General features: G+C 44.7%; 1 protein-coding gene across 2 annotated transcripts in view; it reads right to left on the minus strand.

The window, feature by feature from the left end:
- The window catches only part of GRB2 (growth factor receptor bound protein 2), a 64,667-nt gene that overhangs the window by 19,963 nt on the left and 25,004 nt on the right, over positions 1-19,700 (minus strand). The window contains exon 1 of one of the 2 annotated variants that reach the window (XM_019494393.2): positions 8,046-8,066. The exons of the other annotated variant lie outside the window; for it this stretch is intronic. Coding sequence (XP_019349938.1) covers positions 8,046-8,048 — 3 coding nt within the window. The 5' untranslated portion in view covers positions 8,049-8,066. Of the gene's footprint in view, positions 1-8,045; positions 8,067-19,700 lie in introns of those variants that run through there. 2 annotated transcript variants of the gene reach the window in all.

Consider the following 19,700-nt stretch of genomic DNA (forward strand, 5'->3'; position numbering starts at 1 on the left):
CTTATTAAAATTTTAATAAGTACCCCAACACTCAATTTTCCAGGGGATTTAATATTTACAGACTAATATGTGCTATATGTTGGAAAAAGGGCTGTGTATATAAGGCCCCGATAGGACAGATGTTTGATTTGGTGTGGGTAGGGTTGCCACCTTTTACACCAGGGATGGACAACTCAAGTATGTACCTAGGCTAGAGGTGATGTTGGCCGAAGGAGAGCTGAACCCAGTGCCACACAAAGCACAGCACACCAAATTATTACTGAAGAAATTACATTTTTTAAATTGTACCAAATTTTCTGCCATAGTTGAGAGGAGGAAGGGGCGAGAGAGAGGAAGATGGCAAGAGAGAGAGCGCGTTAGGGTACACACGTACCCCTGCCTGTGTCTCGCGTTCCCCCAGGGGTACGCGTATCGCAGGTTGAGAAACTATGGCTTACATTATCACAAAGAGTTATCACCATCTCCAAAGATGGAAACTGTAAACCAGAAGGCCCAGTGGGATTCTGCAAAAGGCTGTGCTTAACCTAACTGGGAGAAGTCAAGGACTCGTGCTGATCTCTCTCCACCCCGCCAAATCTCTCTCACCATACCACCCCCTCACCCTCAAGATGCTGGTACCAAAGGAGTCAGAAATAAGTACTTTTATTGCAGCAGTTACAAAATGAAGTAACTGGAAACCAACTTACAGTTCCATATATACACTCAAACTTTTAATAAAACTGAGATGTCACAGGGTTAAAGAGCCCACACAAGCTAGAGAGAGATTTCAAAATGCAGAAAGATGAAGGCACTAGGGCATGTTGCTTTAGACTCTGATTGCACAACTCTGGTCATTTTGCAGCATCCTGCAGGCTGATCTGTGGCAGCACAGAAGAAACCGAAGGCAAAGAAATGATGCCGTTTTGGCATGCACGTTGCAATGCAAAGCAGCTGTCTCGGGACTGCCCACAGAGCTAGTGTTTTCCTTCCCCTCTTACATCTGCAGCAAGCACCTCCTTGTAAACAACCACTGCCTACAACACCCTGGTTTTCTCACTGGCTCCTTGAACAAGACCCTTCTGTGTCTCCTGGGACAACACTACTCGAGGCAAGTCCCAACATAACAATAGTCTATGGGGGGGACCCATGCAATTCCTGGCTGGCTGACTACTGCCCTCCACTCACCTAAAAACAGCACCTCTAGCTAGGCCCAATACATCCTAGAATTTTGCAGCCACAGCCTATGCCCTTATCGCAGAATGGTGGTGCAAAGTTTCAGCTTTCATTTAAAGTAAGTTGTGCAAAGTTGTACCCTTTGCAAATGCAAAGACAGTAAAGCCCTGAACCAAGAAAAGGCCGAACTGTGCTGTTCAGATGTAAGGCCGCAGACAACCTAAAACAGCAGCTCTGAGAAATATGAACTAGTTCCCATTAGTCTGAATGCGATGGACTTTGAAGAGTAACAACAGAAACATCACTAAAAAAAAAACTTATGCAAAATAGTTAAGAGAAATAAACTGGCAACTGGTTATCCCACAACACCAAACACTTTAATCCCCACCACTATCTCTCAAAATGAGCACAGAGGCATTGCTCTAGGCTATATTTCTTACAGTACCATTTAATAAAAGTCCTCATTTTGAAAATTGTAAGCAAAGCTGTCATGAGATTTTTCTCACCACTTTCCAGCACCTTAGAGCTGCAAACAGTGCTTCCCAACTCCTAACAGCTTGCACAAGCCAACCAAGCAGCATGTACAGAAAAGCTTATTTCTGCAGATAAAAATGTTAAACTATATGCTTTGCTGCTCTACGTGGAACATGGCACTGGGAACCTGCAAAAAAATGGGAAGCCCAACCCCTGCAATCCCCACAGGTCGCACTGCGAATTCCTGCTTTTTGTGGAAGTTCAATGCAAACCCAAGATTCCTTCACAGCCAAAACCCCAAGTCTGCTATTGATCTAGTCGAATTTGAGAAAAAGTAGCTGTGCCTTTTATGCTAGAGCATTTGTGCACGAGGAAGAGGATATTTTTAGCCGTTACATTTGAACACATACTGCCATGTGATGGCCTCATTCTGTAGTTGGCCCTGCATTACTGCCACACCGGCTCAACTGCTGCCTGTTACTTTCCCAGTTTGATAATAGATCTCTTATCAGAAGCCCATCTGTCCTCATGGAAACAGAAAAAAAAGCTTTGCTGAATGGCTGCATGACAAGAAAGCCCCGAAGATGTTCCTGCTTTAACAGCTTGAGGAAAATACTCTGATAGATCCCCACTCCTACAGCCAGTAAATATTCCCAAGAATTATGGAAAGGAAACTTTTTGACAAGCCACTGGACACCAACCTCCAACATTCACAAAACGCAATCTGTGAATTTGGAGGTGCATGCACAGAAATGACCAACCCTCTAGCTGCTGTACAAGTCAGAACAGCTATTTTAAACGTTCCCAGACTCCCACGTTAGGATACGCTGCCTGGGGGTGCAAAAAAAGTGACTCTGACAATGCAACTGCAATTTTGGTCTTGCCAGGGATTGTTTATGCTCATGTACAAAAGGTAGATTGGTAATAGTAAGAAAACGTGGATGCAAATATTAGTTGCCCCAAAAATACCAGTGTCCCAGCCTGTTTTAATTGAGGTTAGCAAGAATGCTACTATGACAAATTAAAACTACAGTGTCAGGCTCATTTAGGCTAGGGACAGAAGTTGCACATAAACCAGTTTAAGTGAAGTAAACTGGTTTAACCCTGTGACAGAAGTTCAGTGCACATAAACCAGTTTCAAAATGGCTGAAACTGGTTTAAGATAAACCTGGTTAATGTAGGATCAGACTTAACTGATTTTGGTCAAACCCGTTTATGAAACTTCTGTCTCAGACCCCTTCCTGGTTCAAATTAATCAGAGTCTCCTAGAATCCCAGAATTATTTGCAGCCCTGGGCTAGGCTGTGCTGTTTGCTCCAGAAAGCGGGGCTGGCCCTGCCCTTCTGCTCCCCAGCTGAGGGCTCACTGGCCCTTCCCCAGGCAAACCCTGGCTGGGGCCTTGGGCTCGGAAGGGGGGTTAAACTCCCCTTCCCCCACATATGGAGCTGCCCTGCCCCACTTGCTTACTGCTGGCTGTGACTACAGACTACAAATCCCAGAAGCACCTGGAAGCAGGAAGAGGAACTGATGAGCAACCCTGCAGAATCCCACTAATGTGACTCTGGACTGCAAATCCCACAGACCTTAGGGGCAGCAGGAAGAGGAAGTGAACACACAGCCCATGCTGGCTACATGCCAGAGAGCCATTCTCTAGCACCCCCTGACTTCTGGCTTGAGCCACTGCAGGCATGTGGATGTATTTCCTGAATCAAAAGTGAATGTCTGTTCATTTGCTTATTGGTTTAATCTTTGCACTTTGAATCTATTCAGCCTCAGGCTTTTTGTGTCTGTACTTTAGCCTTAAGATCAGGGTGAAGCAAAAAGTTTTCCACTGTATCATCTACAAAGAACTACAGGCGCACTGACACTGAGCATTTATTCTTCATAAAGACACAGAATGTGTCACACCCCTCACTGGCTCTGCAAGGTGACAGTTTATCCCACAGCCTTACTGGGAAAAGACAGTAGCTGAAACTAGGATGCAAGTCTAAATGCAAGAACCTACTGATTTAGCAGAATAATAGGATGTATTTTACTGCTTCAAAACCATATGAAACTGTATACAAGTTAGTCAACCCCCCAACTTGCTACAGAATTGTACAGTAGAGTCAATTATGCAGAAAGTCAATTAACTGGAAGGCTTTGTATTAAAACCATCAGCCTGCAGTTGGGTTTTTGCTCAATGGCAAGAAAACTGTCCGTTGTTTATTTACCAGTGCTTTGAAATTATAAAACGTTACACAATACCATACATTTATTTTTACTATTTGCTGTACTGTACAGTAATGAAAGTATTCAGTACTTCATGCTGTAGGTGTTTGATTATTTGAAAAAAAAAAAAAAACAAAAAAAAAACCTGATAATCCAGAATGATGGCAACACTAATTATTCTGGACATTCAATGATCTACTGTACTTCAGAGCCTCAGTTTCCTTAAAAAAAGAAAAAAAGAAGTGGCCTTATGAATAAGAAGGTTTCCCAACCATGGAAAGTAACCAGTTCCTGGACTTGCAAACAGCCTGCAATATTAAGTTTTGAATGTTCCAAACTACTCAATTCCTTCATAGAAAGGATATTTTTCATCAACATAAAACCTCAGTGACTCAGAGGAAGCAGGAATGACTGCCTAGTTAGTGTCTCTGAAATAGTTGTGAACCATCTTTCTCTACTTCCCTGGGTTCATACAGCCCAGGCAAAAACCCTACCCAATATTTAAAACTACCCACTTTCCCCTGTCAACTTCTATTACAGCATTAGTATTTTGTACTGAGAATTCCCATAGCTAAACGGAAGATTTGGGGGCAGGCCAGAGATTAAGGCACACGGAACTATTAATATTTGTTAGTTCAATAAAGCTTGATTTGCATTTTGAAGTTATCTGAGCTCCCATGATAGCTCCAGGTGCTGCCCAAGAGCATCACTAAATACAGAGAACTCAGAGATTTGGCTACAGATCTGCTCTCCAGGCTCAAGACTGTGGAAAGAGAAGCAGAGAGCAACTGAAAGCTTGTACATACCACCTGTTTGTTCATCACATGTGGTTATGGTTCCCCCTCCTTTACAGTGATGTTGTCTAGTCTGCGTACAGTGATAAGGCAGCATATTAAGAACTCTCACCTGATTTAAAAAAAGAAGAGGTCTAAAAAGAAAGCCCACAGCAATCAAGAGAGACAGGAGTTCTTCCAAGTCCAGAGGAGCAAGCAATTGTTACAGATAATCCCAGCCATGTCACACACAACTGAATTTTTAACCCAAGCCACTCATTCTCCTGTGGAATCATGTGTAGGAAGGGACCGTCAAACCTGGTGACTTCTGGTGTGCTGGGAAGGTCCAGAGACAAGACAGGTTCAGTCCTATGCAGGAGGGTTGACATGTAAAGCTTTTGTGACAGAGAGGGGCGCAGTCCAAAAAAAGACTGGTTCAAATCAGCACTGATACAAGCGAGCACAACTTCCAATAACTTTATGGGGAATGGCACCTGAATACAACAGAGCTAAATACACCGTTTTCTTCTCTAAAACTAGGCAGCACAAACTAACTTCCTAGCATACCAAGATTTACCTTTATTAAGGCCTTTCTATAAAAAAACCAAGACAGATATTACCTGGTGATGGAAAACTATTCATGTATATGTCAATACAACCTTCTAGTGAGGATATTATGGACAGCAAAGTCTCTAAACTAATCCTCTTCGTTCCAAGTTTCTAAGCCTGTCAGCATTTAAACTGACAATAAGAGAACACAGCACAGGAGGAAACAGCGCCTTGTCAGTACAAAGGGCAAAGAGCACGTCAAAACCGTATGCCAATTCTAAGCAAGTCCAATCATGCTATAACCAAAAAACAGAAAACTTCCCCATCCTTTGGTTCCTTTCCACTGTGACACACTCAAATGTGGTTGATGCCAATCAAGTGAGACTGAATGTCCACAACATAAGGGGAGAGCTAAACAGCCAATAAGAGAAAGATGGCTCAGCAGTGTGCAACTTCCTGCATATGTTTTAGGCCTTTCTTAGCATCTCAAAACAGTTTAAACCATACTACAACCTACTGGAGAAGGGAATAGTCCAGGGGTGGGCAAAATGCGGCCTGGGGGCTAGATGCAGCCCGCCAGGCCATTCTATCTGACCCACGGGGCCCCTAAAAAAAATTTAGAAACTTAATATTTATATGCCCCTGGCTGCCTATCATGTAACCCTCGATGGCTTGCCAAAAACTAAGTAAGCGGCCCTCTGCCCAAAATAATTGCCCGCCCCTGGAATAGTCCCATTTTACCCAAGCTTGGATGCTGCCAGCTAACAGGAAGACTGTGCATCTGCTGCTAAGAGTTGCAAAATGAACATCAATGCAAAGGAGACTTGAAACAGCCTTCAAAGAGTAAAGGCTTTTCCTATCAAACTGCAATACCTTCAAGTAGCATTGCTGACCATCTTTAAAAAAAATCACACAGACCAATCAGTATGAACAACAAGATGTCAGACCCCCTCACCCCAATATCTTCCTGTCCACCTCTTCATGCACTTCTTCCACCTTCCTGGCCCAATAGTTTAGGCCCCAAAACCCCCCACTCTTTGTATGCAAAGAGGGCAGCATTGCTACGTGAACTGTGGGCATGATGAGCCTTGCTGATTTCTGGTGAAGGCTTATCTTAAGTATTGACTGTTCTATGTGGCACACAGTTCATTGCAGTAAATGGTGCTGACGTGAGAACTGAAGTCCAAGTTAAACCACTTGCAATAGTCAAAGAACTGATTTTAATTTTACACTGTACCTTTTGAAGTAACTGTCTTGATTAGATGGTACTGCCCCTTGACATCTTCCTCATCTCAAAACCTAGCCAACTCTCTCCTCTGAAGAAGCCCATTATACTGGTCAGCAATAATATATAAAACAAAGCTGAAAGTTACTGTAAACCAGGGGCAAGCAATTATTTTGGGCAGAGGGCCGCTTACCGAGTTTTGGCAAGCCACGGATGGCCACATGATAGGCAGCCAGGGGAAGATAAATATTAATTTTCTAAATATTTTAGGGGCCCTGCAGGCCAGATAGAATGGCCTGGTGGGTGACATCCAGGGAAAAACGAGAGAGTGGAAGTTACAGATTTCTCCAAAAATTACTTCCAGGGACACTCTCCCCCACCTGGGTATAAGCATAAAATGCTCTGTAAGAATATTTGTGAATATGCTGAAATAATGACCTGAACCAAAGGAAAAATGGGAGGCAGTTTTGTAATTCTGTAGAAAATGTGTCCTTTTTAACTGTGTGAATTAAGGACAAGTTGCAAACACATTTCCACAATTTCAGGGGTAAAGTGTGGAACAGAAATAGATGTTGTCCAGAAGCTCTACCACAGGTTTAGCCTACACCAGCCCTTCACTAACATGTTCCATCCTGTCATCAATGCAGCTTAGCATTTTATCTGCACTTATATTTTTATAAGTAGTCTACCCCTTACAGAATCTGGACAGAGTGGCAGAGGCAACAGTGGTTGCGGATGTTGTTTATGCTTCGAGCCACGGGTGGAGGGTCCAAGAATGAGAAATATTAGAAAAGAAAGGTGAGAATAAACAGAGTCAGCAGGGAGGCTGGCAAGGCTGCTAGCATGCAGTAAAGCAAGGATTAATATGGCAAGCTAAAATAAAAACACCCTCCACAGAACTTTGTAGTAGTAGCCACTAATCCATTTTCTCCAAACAAGTTTTTCTTGTACTCTAAAGGTTCCCACAATTGTCCTTAAACTAAGAAAACCCTAAAATAATTTTCAAGCTAGGTACCAGAGGTAAAATACTACGCATAATTGTTATAATTTCTATGATTTTCAGAAACAACTAGCTCTTGGCTGAAGAGAACAGTGAAGTTTCATTAGTGATTTGATTAGATAGAGAATAAATACATAAGAGATTCTTTACCTCCAGTAGCCTGGTTCCTAAGCATACAAAGCCCCATATCACTCTGCTAACAAGAGCGATCCTTTTAAAAAAGGAAGGGGAACACTGTTTTTCTCTAGAAGCTAAGAGCTGGTTTACTGTGACCAAAGTCCTGGATCAGCTGCCTTTTATAACTAGCTCAGTCTTCAGGATGTTATCACGGAAGCAGAAGACAAAACATCCTTCCTTAATCTCAAACCCAATCCACATTTAATTGTGGAACCACTGAAGATTGCAGCATTGTCTAACATATGCAGTACCTCTCCCTACACTGAGATTTCAAACAAATCAGTACAACTTAACTGATTTAAAAGCAGGTTTCCAGAAGAGAACATACCTGCTACTTGCACAATGACCCAGAAAACTTCTGTGCCTTCCAGAATGTGCAAGCTGCATCCAGCTGTCCCTTTAACTTCAGAAGCATGGATACCAAACACAAAGACAACATATTTGCTATCACATGTTTTTAGAATATTTAAACAAGCACAACTGACCATAACTTCTTAGAACAGCCTCTAATGAAATGGCAATGCTTTTGTAAAACGCTCTTGGCAAAACCTCTGAGGAATGGAGGATGAAAGTCACTCTGCCAGAAGGGGAAAAAAAAGAAAAAAAAAGAAACAGCTATCAAAAACATTCCAGCAAGCATGTTTTACACTTCCATTCCAGTTCATGAGACGAGACTGCAGGAATACTAACAGTAGTCTTGTGGCAACTCACAAGAGTAAGGAATCTTCCATTTTGCAATTTCCATTTAGTAAAAGCAATTGTATTGGCAGTCACAAAAAGCCAACACTTGGTGGCATGTGTCAGAAATAGGACAGTTGAGACAGTGGGGGACAAAGGTCTACGACCAGCATAAGACAGCTACAGTGGCAATTCAGTCTTAGTACTTGGCCTCTTACTACACTGCAATACAAATGAAGCAGGTCAGAAATGGGAAACAAAAAAAAAAGAGCTCACTGTCCATCTTCTGTAAGTAACAAAACAGAAGCTCAGTGCCCATAAACCAGTTTCAAAATAGATGAAACTGCTTTAAGATAAACCTGATTGAATGCTGGATCAGACTTAACTGATTTGGGTCAAACCAGTTTATGAAACTTCTGTCCCAGATCCCTTCCTGGTTCAAGTTAAATCAGTCCCCCAGCATCCCAGAATGCTTTCTAGACCTGAGCTGGGCTGGACAGTGCTGTCTGCTCCAAAGGGCAGGGCTGGCCCCACCCCTCTGCTCCTTAGCGAGAGCAGTGAGGACTGGCTGACACGAGGGGAAGGGGGAAGTTTGGCTGTGGATGCAGTCAGTCTACTGGGGCGGGGGACGGACACGACTGCCCTCTCCCCAGGCAAACCCCAGTTGAGGTCTGGAGCCAGGGAAGGGGGTGGGGGGGGGGGGGTGTTAAACACCCCTTCTCCCACTCAAACTTACCGCTGGCTGCAACTGTGGACTACAAATCCCAGAAGCATCTGGAAGCAGGAAGAAAAAGGGATGAGCAACTCTGCAGAGTCCTGCTCCTATAATTCTGGACTGCAAATCCCAGAGACCTCAGGGGCAGCAGGAAGAGGAAGTGAACACAGAGCCAGACAGCCATACTCTAGCACCCCCCAACTTCTGGCTTGAACCACTACAGGCCTATGGCTGCATTTCCTGAATCAAAGGTGTCTGTTCACTTCTGTTTCAATTTAATATCTGTGCATCTTAGACTAACCTGCAAAGGCTGAATCGATTCAGCCTCAGGCTTTTTGACTGTCTGTACCTAGCCCAAAAGTGTACATGGGCATACATACATGCATTGTTGTCCACAAATCATACTCAAGTTCTAGATTTATGAAGTGGAAAAAAGCCCATCCTCATTATACAGGATAAAAAACACTTAAGGATTTACCACTTTATTGCTAATCCTCTGGGATTTGGGCCTAATGCAATGTTCTTACACTTCTTAAACACCTCAGCAAATCTGAAGTCCCTATTTTACAAAGTGGAAGAAGATGCAAGTTAAGCAATTTGCCTCAAGTCATTCAGTGACTGGCAAAACCAAAATGAGAACTTGGGAATTCCTAGTTATAGGTCCTCACCCTCACTAAACCGCATGTTTCTTATGCATGAGAAGCAGTCACATGGTTAAATAACAAAATTAAACCATGCCTGTGTTCCAGTTAGAAAAATAGATATAGCAGTGGCCAATATCTCTTAAAACATCACTCAGTGATTCAAATGTCTTTTCACATATCCTAGCATTCCTCTCCCCAGGCTGATCTGCCCCCACCAAAAAATACAGGGATCAAGATATGTTTCTCTTTCATTCCACATGTGCCACAGACTCATGTTTCTTAACAAGTGCATTTCAAATGGCATTTATCCAAAACAATCCAGTAAGCCTTCACGCCTGATGCTCCAGGGAAACACCCTCTACTTCAGGCTTGTCCAACATGTGGCCCGCCAAGCCATTTTCTGAGGCCCAAGGTCCCTCGCTCAGGACAGGCGGGTGGAGGAGGGGAGAGGAGCTGTTCACCCCCGTGGGGCCGGGCTCATCACGTGAGCCAGGTCCCGCCACCCCAAGGACTGCACAGCACAAGGCTGCCCCAGTCGCGCCTGATGGGACGAGTTGGGGACAGCGCCTGCTTTTACTTCTCTCCGGCTCAGCCCCTTGCCCCCGGCATCCCGCCCGCCTCTGGGGACCCGCCGGCCGCGGGGTGGGAATGAGGCACAGCACCTGGCGCAGGCAGTCGACAGGACAGCCCTGGGGGGGTCCTTGGCAGGCGGGGTCCTGGCATGACTTCTGCGGGGTGAGGCAGGGGAGCCAGCGTCTGCTGGACCCCGCGCTCTGAGCTCGCAGCGCTAAGGCTGCCGGGGCTGCGTGCACGGGCACCACGGTATGCGGGGCCGTGTGGGCAGGCGAAGGGCTGCGGTGCAGCGGCCACCTCGCTCCAGCCCCACCTTGGGCAGCGCCGGCTCGTGAGGCTGTGCTGCTCAGGGGATGGGGATGTGGTGCTATTTATTTCTCCCCTTCAGTCTCTGGGGCAGTAGCTGGCTGGATGCAGGATGGGTCCTTCCTGCCCCTGCCCACCAGCAGCTACCATGAACCTTGCAGTAACAGGCAGGTGCAGTAGGGCTGCACAGGCAGGGTCTCTCTGGCCCAGGACAGAGGGTGTTTGAATAGGGCTCACCGGCCCATTGGGTGATAAAAAGTTCATGATCCGGCCCCACATTCAAAAAGGCTGGACACCCCTGCTCTACTTGCTCCCCTATTCTGTCAGTCACCCTCTTTCTAGGGAAGGGCTGAATGATGGATACAAGGTAAATTCCTATTCAGCTGGAGAGGGTTATGATTGAGTGACATCAGGCTCCCTGAAAGGTGCTTCCTAGTAACCATGCTCCAGCTGCCTGTAAGCATTTAAAACATAAATACTATATTGCACGTTATGGAGTAAAGTCCAAGTTTGTTCATGCATTTCGGGGGAGCGATCACATGTAGGTACACGCAGAGGAGAGACTGTCAGGAAAAGTTTGAGATGTAATCTAACCACAGTCATTGATCCTGGACCAACTGCTTAGCCCCCGTCTCTTCCTCATGACCACTGTTTGAAGGCATATTTGCAAAATGCTTCTTTGAGCTAGTTCACAAACAATTTTAATGGGCCAATAAGACTTGCATTCTTGGCTTTTGAAGTGTCTAGAGTAATGACTTTAATCAATTGGGAAAAAGGGTCTGAAATGGAATGAAGTTCAATATATGTGAAATACTACATTTAGGAAGGAACAATCGAATGCAAAATACAAAATGTGGAACAACTGGCTAGGCTGCAGTACAAGCATTCCTCACTTAATGACCGAGTTCCATTCCTGTGACTAGGTCGTTAAGCGAATTGGTCGATAAGCGAGCAGCTGCCCCTTGATACTGCGTGCCTTGGCTTGAGATGCCGCGCTGCCGTTTCCACAATACGTTTCGTACAATACCGACTGCTCGGAGAGCAGGGTGTAAGTCTGCGCGGTCGTTAAACAGGTAGGTCGTTAAGTGAAGAGTACCTGTACTGCAGAAAAGGACCTGGAGATTATAGTGGACCATAAGTCAAATGAGTCAACACTTACCAAAAAGCTAGCAAAGTAGCTTACTGGAATGTCATAAGCAAGTTATGGGAAATGATTCTTCCACTTCATTCAGCACTGGTGAGACCTGCACTTGAAGCACTGTACCCAAAATGGGGCTCAGTCTCCCAAGACAGGCATAAGGAAAGGTCGGATGAATTAAAATTATTCAGTCTAGAAAAGAGGGTGCAAAATGCAAAATACAAATGCCAGAAGGCTGGCTTTAAAGAGGATGGTGATCAATTGCTCTGCAGCTGTGAGAGACAGGACAGGAAATTAGTTTTTCAAGCAGTGTCTAGACAGGCTTCTATTTGCCCTGGTTTAGGAATGGTGAATCCTGTTTTTGTGCAAAGGGTTGGACTAGATCAGTGGTCTCCAACCCTTTTAAGTAGGAGATCACCTTTGGCATTTAAAAGCAACCCAAGATCTACCATAAACTGTCATCACCCCTCCCCTCCCCCACCTAACAGCAGAGGTGACCCAAGCAGGGTGTGGGGCCCTGCCCCCACTCCAATCCCACAGGCCCCGGACCTGAAGAAGCTGCCTCTGCCATTGGTAGCATTGGGGGGGGGAGGGGAGGGGGGGGCCGCCGGGAGAGGAGGCATCAAGCAGCTGGATGTGGAGCTACCACTCTGCCCGGCTCTGTGAGGCCCCACTCAAAGTGTGGGGCCCGGGGCAGTCGCCCTGATTCAACCCCTGCCTCCCAGGGATGGCCCTGCCTAGCAGGCAAGTCTGTGGGGAGAGAAGGGGGGGTGCAGATCGAGGCAGAGGGAGAAAATATTATTTGGAGGTGTGCCTCCCCAGCAGGCAAGTGCCACCTGGCTGAAGCCCCATTCAACTTACCCCTATTCCTGCCTCTGCGGCACTGGCCCTCACCATGGGGGCTTAGATCTAGCCCCCTTCCCTTCCCCATGGACTGACCTGCTTGGCTGGGGTGCACATGTGCATGCATGTTGGCACTCAGCCCCCACCCCAGCCTCGGATCGACTCCAAGATCTACCGGTGGATCAAGATCCGCTGGTTGGAGACCACCGGACTAGATGATCCTTGAACTTGTTCAACCCTATGGTTCTACAGATTGCAACAAGGAATGTTTAAGTTGGAAAGTTCTTTCCATTATCTAACTGTGAGGGTGCTTAGACCAGGGGTGGGCAATTATTTCAGCTGGAGGGCCGCAAGGATAGCCCCACTACCTTATCACCATCTTGGGATTGGAAGTTCCCACACCTCTGACCTTTGCCACCAGAAGTCCTTCCCCTTGTCCCCAGAAGTACTTGGGGGGGGGGGGGGGGGAGTTTGCCATCTTGGAACTGGAAAAATACCAAATCATATGTTGCAGTAGATGTTTTATTTTTAGTATTTCAAATTTTATTAAAAATATATATTTTTGTCCTGAATTGTGTGTTTGCACAGTGTACATAGAGGCAATTGCATTATAGTTCAAAATACAGCCTTACTCTTGCATACTGTGTGTGGGGGGAGTGTGTGGTTGTGGCATGTGGGGGTGTGTATGGGTAGGTGGCTGTGTGTGGGGAGGGTGTGGGAAAGGATGTAGTTGTCTGTGTGGGGGAGTGTGTGGGTAGAGTGGGGTGCGCTCCCCACCATGGGGCACAGCTCCCAGCACCAGCAGCAGCAGCAGGCGGCCGGCCCTCAGGATGCTCATGGCCTGCACCGGCAGAGCAGAGCCCCCAGCTAGCACGTGGCTCCAGACATCTCTGGAAGCTGCACGTGGCAGCAGAAAGCGGGGCCAGACTCACATGCAGCTCTTGGGACTCGGCCAGAGCTATGCACAGTGGGGGTAGGGGAAGCCCCCTGTGATGAAGCAGGCAGCCTGGCCCTGCTCCCTGCCGCCAGCTGCAGCTTCCCATTGCCACCCCCACTTCCTTACCTGCTGCCCAGAATACTGCAGCAGGGACATGAGGAGCCGAGCAGTTCCTCAGGCAGTAGCAGCAGCGGCCCCCACCCAGAAGCTGTGTGTTGGCCAGGGCCCTCCCACGTAAGTGCAGCACATTGCCCCGGTGGGTGCGGGAAGGGCTCAACCCCATGCTGAGTGAAGCAGGGGCAGGCAGGGGGCTAAGCAGGATACAATTAAAATTGGTGGGTGCCCACCTATGGGCCAGATTAAAATCGCCTGGCAGGCCGGATCCAGACCACGGGCCATATTTTTCCCACCCCTGGCTTAGACCCTGCAACAGTTTACCCAGAGAGGCTGTGGAATCAACACTGGAAGTTTAAGTGCAGGTTAGATAAACATTTGTCTGAGATGGTTTAAGGAAGGATAATCCTGACTTGAGCAGGGGTTGGACTACATGACCTCTGGAGGTCTGTTCTAGCCATTTTTTCTAATTTTGTAGATCTAAAAAAGTTCTAAGTGACTGGCACATCCCTACGGTGCCAGTTTTAATGAACACAGACCTAAATTCAGCACGTATTCTACCTTTAAAAACTTTTAGTTTCAAGGACCTCTAACATGCCTGCACAAATCCTGAAATGTCAGTGAAACAGGTTTAGTGTCACAGAAGTTTGGCTCCATCTATACCGGTATAATAGTGGACAACTACACTGGAACAGCTGATGTGCGCTCCCAGGGAGGAAACCCCTTTTTCCTCCTTAAAATGGATCCAGGTTGGCTGTCCTCAGGGTGACTGCGCCACACAGGCATGCACATAGTTCTGGTTTTGAAGCTGAACTTTTCAGAAAATGAAAGCAGAGGCTGAAGCCTTGTTCTGTAGCTCTTACACATCAAAGACTCCATAAAACAAATGTTTGACTAGGCAGGGCTTTAGCGGTTGCACTTGCAAAAGTTCTGTTCAGGCACTGAACTGAATGAACTAAGAAGTCTTCAGTGGGGAGGCCCAAGGAAGTACTGCTGCTTCAAAAATGAGAGAAGCGGACAGATCAAACAGCAGGAATTTTTAGAGGGAAGGTGCATGGAGGCAGAATGTGACAGATGCCAATTTCTCCCCCGCTAATATTAGAATGGGAGAAAGCATAACAGACAAGAAAAGGATCCAGTACTTTCAACATACTGTCCAGTAGCAGTGCTCCACAGAGAATTTATGATTGGGGAAGAGGGGTGGAAGAAAATATTGACATAACTGGTAGGAGGGGGAAGTCAACCAAAGCCCACACATTTTTCTTCTGGACTGATAGGTTGATTGTTTGGCTGAGAGTGCCAAGACGATTCTTCCAAGCTCCACACAAAGATACGCAATTCATGTTTCTGAAAGCCATGACCTCTAATTGCTGCTAGGAAGGAAAGATACTTCCTTCCAGGTCAGCTACCCAATTGGGTCAGTCCTGATCCCAAAGGCAGACAGCTGAAGGTCTCCCTCAGAACAGAGAACAAAAATGCTTGTCTTGCACACAAGTCATGTGTCATGTTGGGGGGTGGGATCTAGTTCATCACAACTAGAAGGGGTAGACTGATAGAGCACCTCTCTTTGGTTTATAGCGCAAGTGATAGGCCTGCTCTCAGTCCTCTTGATTGGTTTGTTTCTCTATATCAGAGATTCCCAGTCTGTGGTACACTACTACCAGTGGTCTGTGTTAACATATTTATTATAATTACTTTACATGACAAAAATTTGCTGGTGGTACTTAAGGTTGTATCATTTTAAATTGGTGATGGGTATCTGCCAGAGTTTGGGAACTGCTGCTCTAAATGACACCTCATCAACAGGCATGGTAAATCAGTAACCCCCCCGCTTCCTCCTACACGCTGATTTGCAGCTATGCACAGATGGGGAAGACTAGCACTTTATTGTTTCAGTGGCTAAAAACTAGACTTCATTAGACACAGACCATAAGACTCCAACTTATCAAAGCAAAGGGTTTTGAGATGAGACTTTCAACTGCAATTAAACACTGGAGCTTTCTTATTCTCTTGCACATTTAATACCAGGCATGTTTTTTGGTCAATCCCTACAGCATGCACAATTATACATACAGCATTTGAAAGCATTCAGGAAGGAAAAGCCCATGTTCCACTACCTAGAGACAGCTGCCCCAAGTGTCATCACTATTCTGCTCAGTTATCGGAGCTGAGAACTTGGATCATTTTGGCCAATGAAACCGAAGCCTGCCATTTCCTGTTAGCACCAAAAAGGATTTACAGCTTCAATAACTCTAAATACAGCTATCGCCATTGGAACTGCATTCCCTGACCTGCAGTCTCTAAAAATCCCCCCAATGTATTTCAATTTCCTTTCCAATCAAGCTCAGCGAAGCCTGGCTGAAAGATCACTTTGTTTGAGGGGAGAATGGCAAAAGCTGCATTTTTTGTTAAAATTAGGCTATACAAGATTTTCCAGGCAATCCCTGCAGAGCAATATCAGTTCACTCAAAAGGGAATTAAGAAGTTCCTCCATGAACAATTAACCCAGTAAGCAGCACCACTGCTGTCAGAAAGTGCAGCACCAACTATATCTGAAGCATTTGGGGAAACTGTGAAACAGACTGGCATCAGCCGCACGATTAGCAAAAAAACCAATGGAGAAAAGCCAGACACAGATGAGCAATAATCTGACCTAACACACTGACAACAGACACACTGGAGACACTAACTACTAAAGATTAGATCTTAAATCATAACTAAGATACTGGTGAAAAAATACCTTAACTAAAATAATCTTATAAAATTAATGACTATATGGATACTCTTGCTGCAAAACTTATGCTGGTTATTTGAAAACCCCCCACATAATTTGGCAAATTAAAGTGGTTACTTGCCTTCTTGGGTGCTGAACTTCCAAAGTCCCATTCACTAGCAGTTGATGCAGGGTCCCTATATTTGTCCTCTAAAGGCACACTTTCTAGGCAAACTGGCTGCAGACCATCATTTCCTGCTTTTGCAAGCAGGACATGACAACTTACGACTCTTCTGTAGTAATGAATAAGCTACATTAAGAGTTTTGCAGGATTGTTCATTTTTTAAGGAGGTAAGGCTTTGATTTATTTATTTCAAGTGATACCAAAATTAGTGAAGCGCTCAAATCTTATTTCTCCTGTGACATTTTAGAGCTGCTCAGTAAATTGTTTCGTGTCAAGTCCCCATACATCACTATCTCATCTGCCTCTGCTAGCTGCAGAATGGAACAGGCACACTATCAGTAGGCTAGTAGGCAATTCTTTATTCTTTGCAATTTCCTACCTCTCATTTAACAAACAAATACTGTACTTTATCTAAGAGCAAGTTAAAAACATTGCCAACAACTCCACTCACACAAGCAAAACAAAATCACCACCACCCAGTGTGAATACACAATAGAAGCAACATTTTTTATAAGAAAACAAGTTTTTAAAGTTATTCTAAACAGTAGGAAAACAGTGCAAGTTATGAAAATAAAGGGCTGTCCCAGGAATCACTGGAGAACCTTGCCCTGCCATTGGACTAAACTAGGCTCTTACTCTCATGCTCTCCAAGCCAGAATATTTAACTCTATGGTACCAAAAGCTAACTTAACCAGTGGACTCCAGGCAAAACGTGGCTTGGAAGTTATTCAACCATAGGGTTGAACAGGAATTCAAGGATCATCTAGTGAGCAATAGTGAGGAAGAACTGTTTTATGTTCAATGGGAAAAACGTGTTTTAACGTATGCAATAAAATGAACTTTTTTCTTTAGAATGAACTTGGCCTACAAGAAATAGAGAACCAAGGTGGTGAAAAAGAGAACGCTCTTCCCTCCCCCACAACCCTGCATTTGAAGTTTTAAATCTTAAGACTAAAGCCTATAAACATATCCATCAGCAGCAGCTCCTTGACAATGGAAACAGACCATGAAAAGGCAACTACTACTCTTCCAAAAGAAAAAGAAAGTCAGATTGAAATGAGTTGGAAATCTATAAGGATACCTGATGCTAAACAAGTTCCCTGTGTATGTTTTAATACATGTTACAGTAAAAACTAGACTTCTGAAGCAATCAAGGAATCTTACTGTTACTTTTACCCCCCCACCTACAAACTTTATTAGTCAATCCTCATTTTGTTAAATTGCCTTCCTTCTGTATTCAGGTCCGACTGAGTAGAAGACAGCTTGTTCCATAACCAATACCTGGGACTGTCCAGAAAGAACAGAATTTTCTTCAAAGCTTTGAGACAAAGGCTTCTTGTAAACCTGGAAGTCCACCTGATAAGGTTTGCACTAGAGTGTTTGCAGTAAAACATAGTAGCCCAGAACAAAGTTAAACTATTTCTTTCTCAAATCAAGTCCTAGAAGTTAACCCTGCTAAAGGAGATGTCACAGTCACATTAAAGTAGTTATGCAGCGGGCATGGAAGAGCACGAGAGCGTGCAAAAGCGCTGCAATTTTTTTGAACAGTATTCACTCAGACATGTCTCTCCACCCCCAATTACAAGTCTACCTTTTTTCTAAGTACCAAAATGAAAGAGGCTAGAATTGACGAAGCAGTGGTTCAGGATATACTGAAGTGAGATTACATACTATTTCATTGTGAAGTCTGGAGTATACCCACTTTTTCATCCAATAATAGGAAAATGATCCAGCAAATGAAAGTACCAGTCTCAAGCAAAAAAATCTCTGGTCTGCCATCTCTTTGACCTGAAGACCAAACACACCACTTATTATAGACCTAAATTTGAAAACTCTCCAACAAAATTCTGATTTTCAGCGTTTTCAGATTTGACAGAAACATGCTGAAAACTGAAACAAATGTTATAGAAGAAAAAAAAGTGATTACACTGAAAGATTATGCCATCCCTTTAGCACCCCCTAACGATTTATTGCACTATTTTGGGTGATATGGAGTTAATGACAAGTCACCTTCAGGTGCCCTGCTCACTGAAGAGAGTTTGAAGAAGCTTTTCACTTTGGAAATATGACTTATTTTTACTTTTTTTCTTTAATGTGAGCCATGTTATGTAAAGGGAAAGTAATTGCTCATTGCAGTGGAGGAAAGGGTTAAAGATACAGGGCCATTTCTCCGATATAGGAGCCTAAACGTAATGAGATCAAAATAATAAGATTATGGGTAATCTGCCCCCCACACACCGTTAAATCAGTTCTAATCTTTTCATTTCAAGAGAGATGGAAAAAGCATGAAAACTGAAAGATCAGGAGGCCAATCTCCTAGAACAGGTAGCCTTTCAACATTTACCCTGAGTAAATCAATATTTTGCCAGATCCTTGCCTGTTTGATTAATTCTGACAGAAGTCAATGCCTGATGGAGCCAGGCATCTCCAATTCCACAACATTTCTCATTGGCTTTGTATTAAATTAAAAAAAAAAATAAAAAAAATCACGTGCTGGAGAATGTCAGACAAAACACAGATGACATCCTACTCTACCCAACACCCAGGGTTGTTAACCACAGATAACTTTTTCACAGACAATCTGAAAACCTTTTACTGAAACACTTTTTTTCTGACAAATTTTACACAATGGAAATGTAATCCTTCTGCCAGACCCTAGACTGCAGTAATAAGAACCAGGTTTAAATTTAGGTGTTTAACATCAACCATAGTAAAAAAAGCTTGGTTGTCAGTACATACATATATTGGTTGAGTTGACAACCCTGCTCTACTGCAGTAATGGTTTTATACCATGCTGTCCCCACTTCACTCCCAGTTTAGTACCCTCTGACCCTGCACGTGCTGCCCCTCAGCCCTGATGCTCCCATCCAAGCATGGACCCTGACCTGACACCTCTCCCTTCCCCCTACCAGCCCAGCCCTGCAGTTCCATTCCAGCTGCACCACCTCCTCCCAGTCCTGCCCAGGGCCACATGGCCCTACAGCAACCCAGCGGTGTTTCAGGAGGACTACGGGGCAGCGGCAGCAGCATATGGGTAGGGGATGCCCTATGGATGCTCCTGTGGACCCCAAAGCCCTGAGGGAAAGGTTCTTGCAGGGTGCTGAGCTGCACTCCTACTCAGGTAGTGAATGGCACTGATCTGATGTCTGTCCTTCAACATCTAGCCTTGTTCAGATGACAGATCTTCAATCAAGCTCATGGTTTAGTTTGTTACCAATGGCTCCATTCTTCTAAAAGACCTTCACAGACAGGTATTTTTAGCCTTTTGTTTTGTTTTTAGATAAAGCAGAGTATC

Source organism: Alligator mississippiensis, chromosome 8 (genome assembly GCF_030867095.1).
Source record: "Alligator mississippiensis isolate rAllMis1 chromosome 8, rAllMis1, whole genome shotgun sequence".
Lineage (NCBI taxonomy): Eukaryota > Metazoa > Chordata > Crocodylia > Alligatoridae > Alligator > Alligator mississippiensis.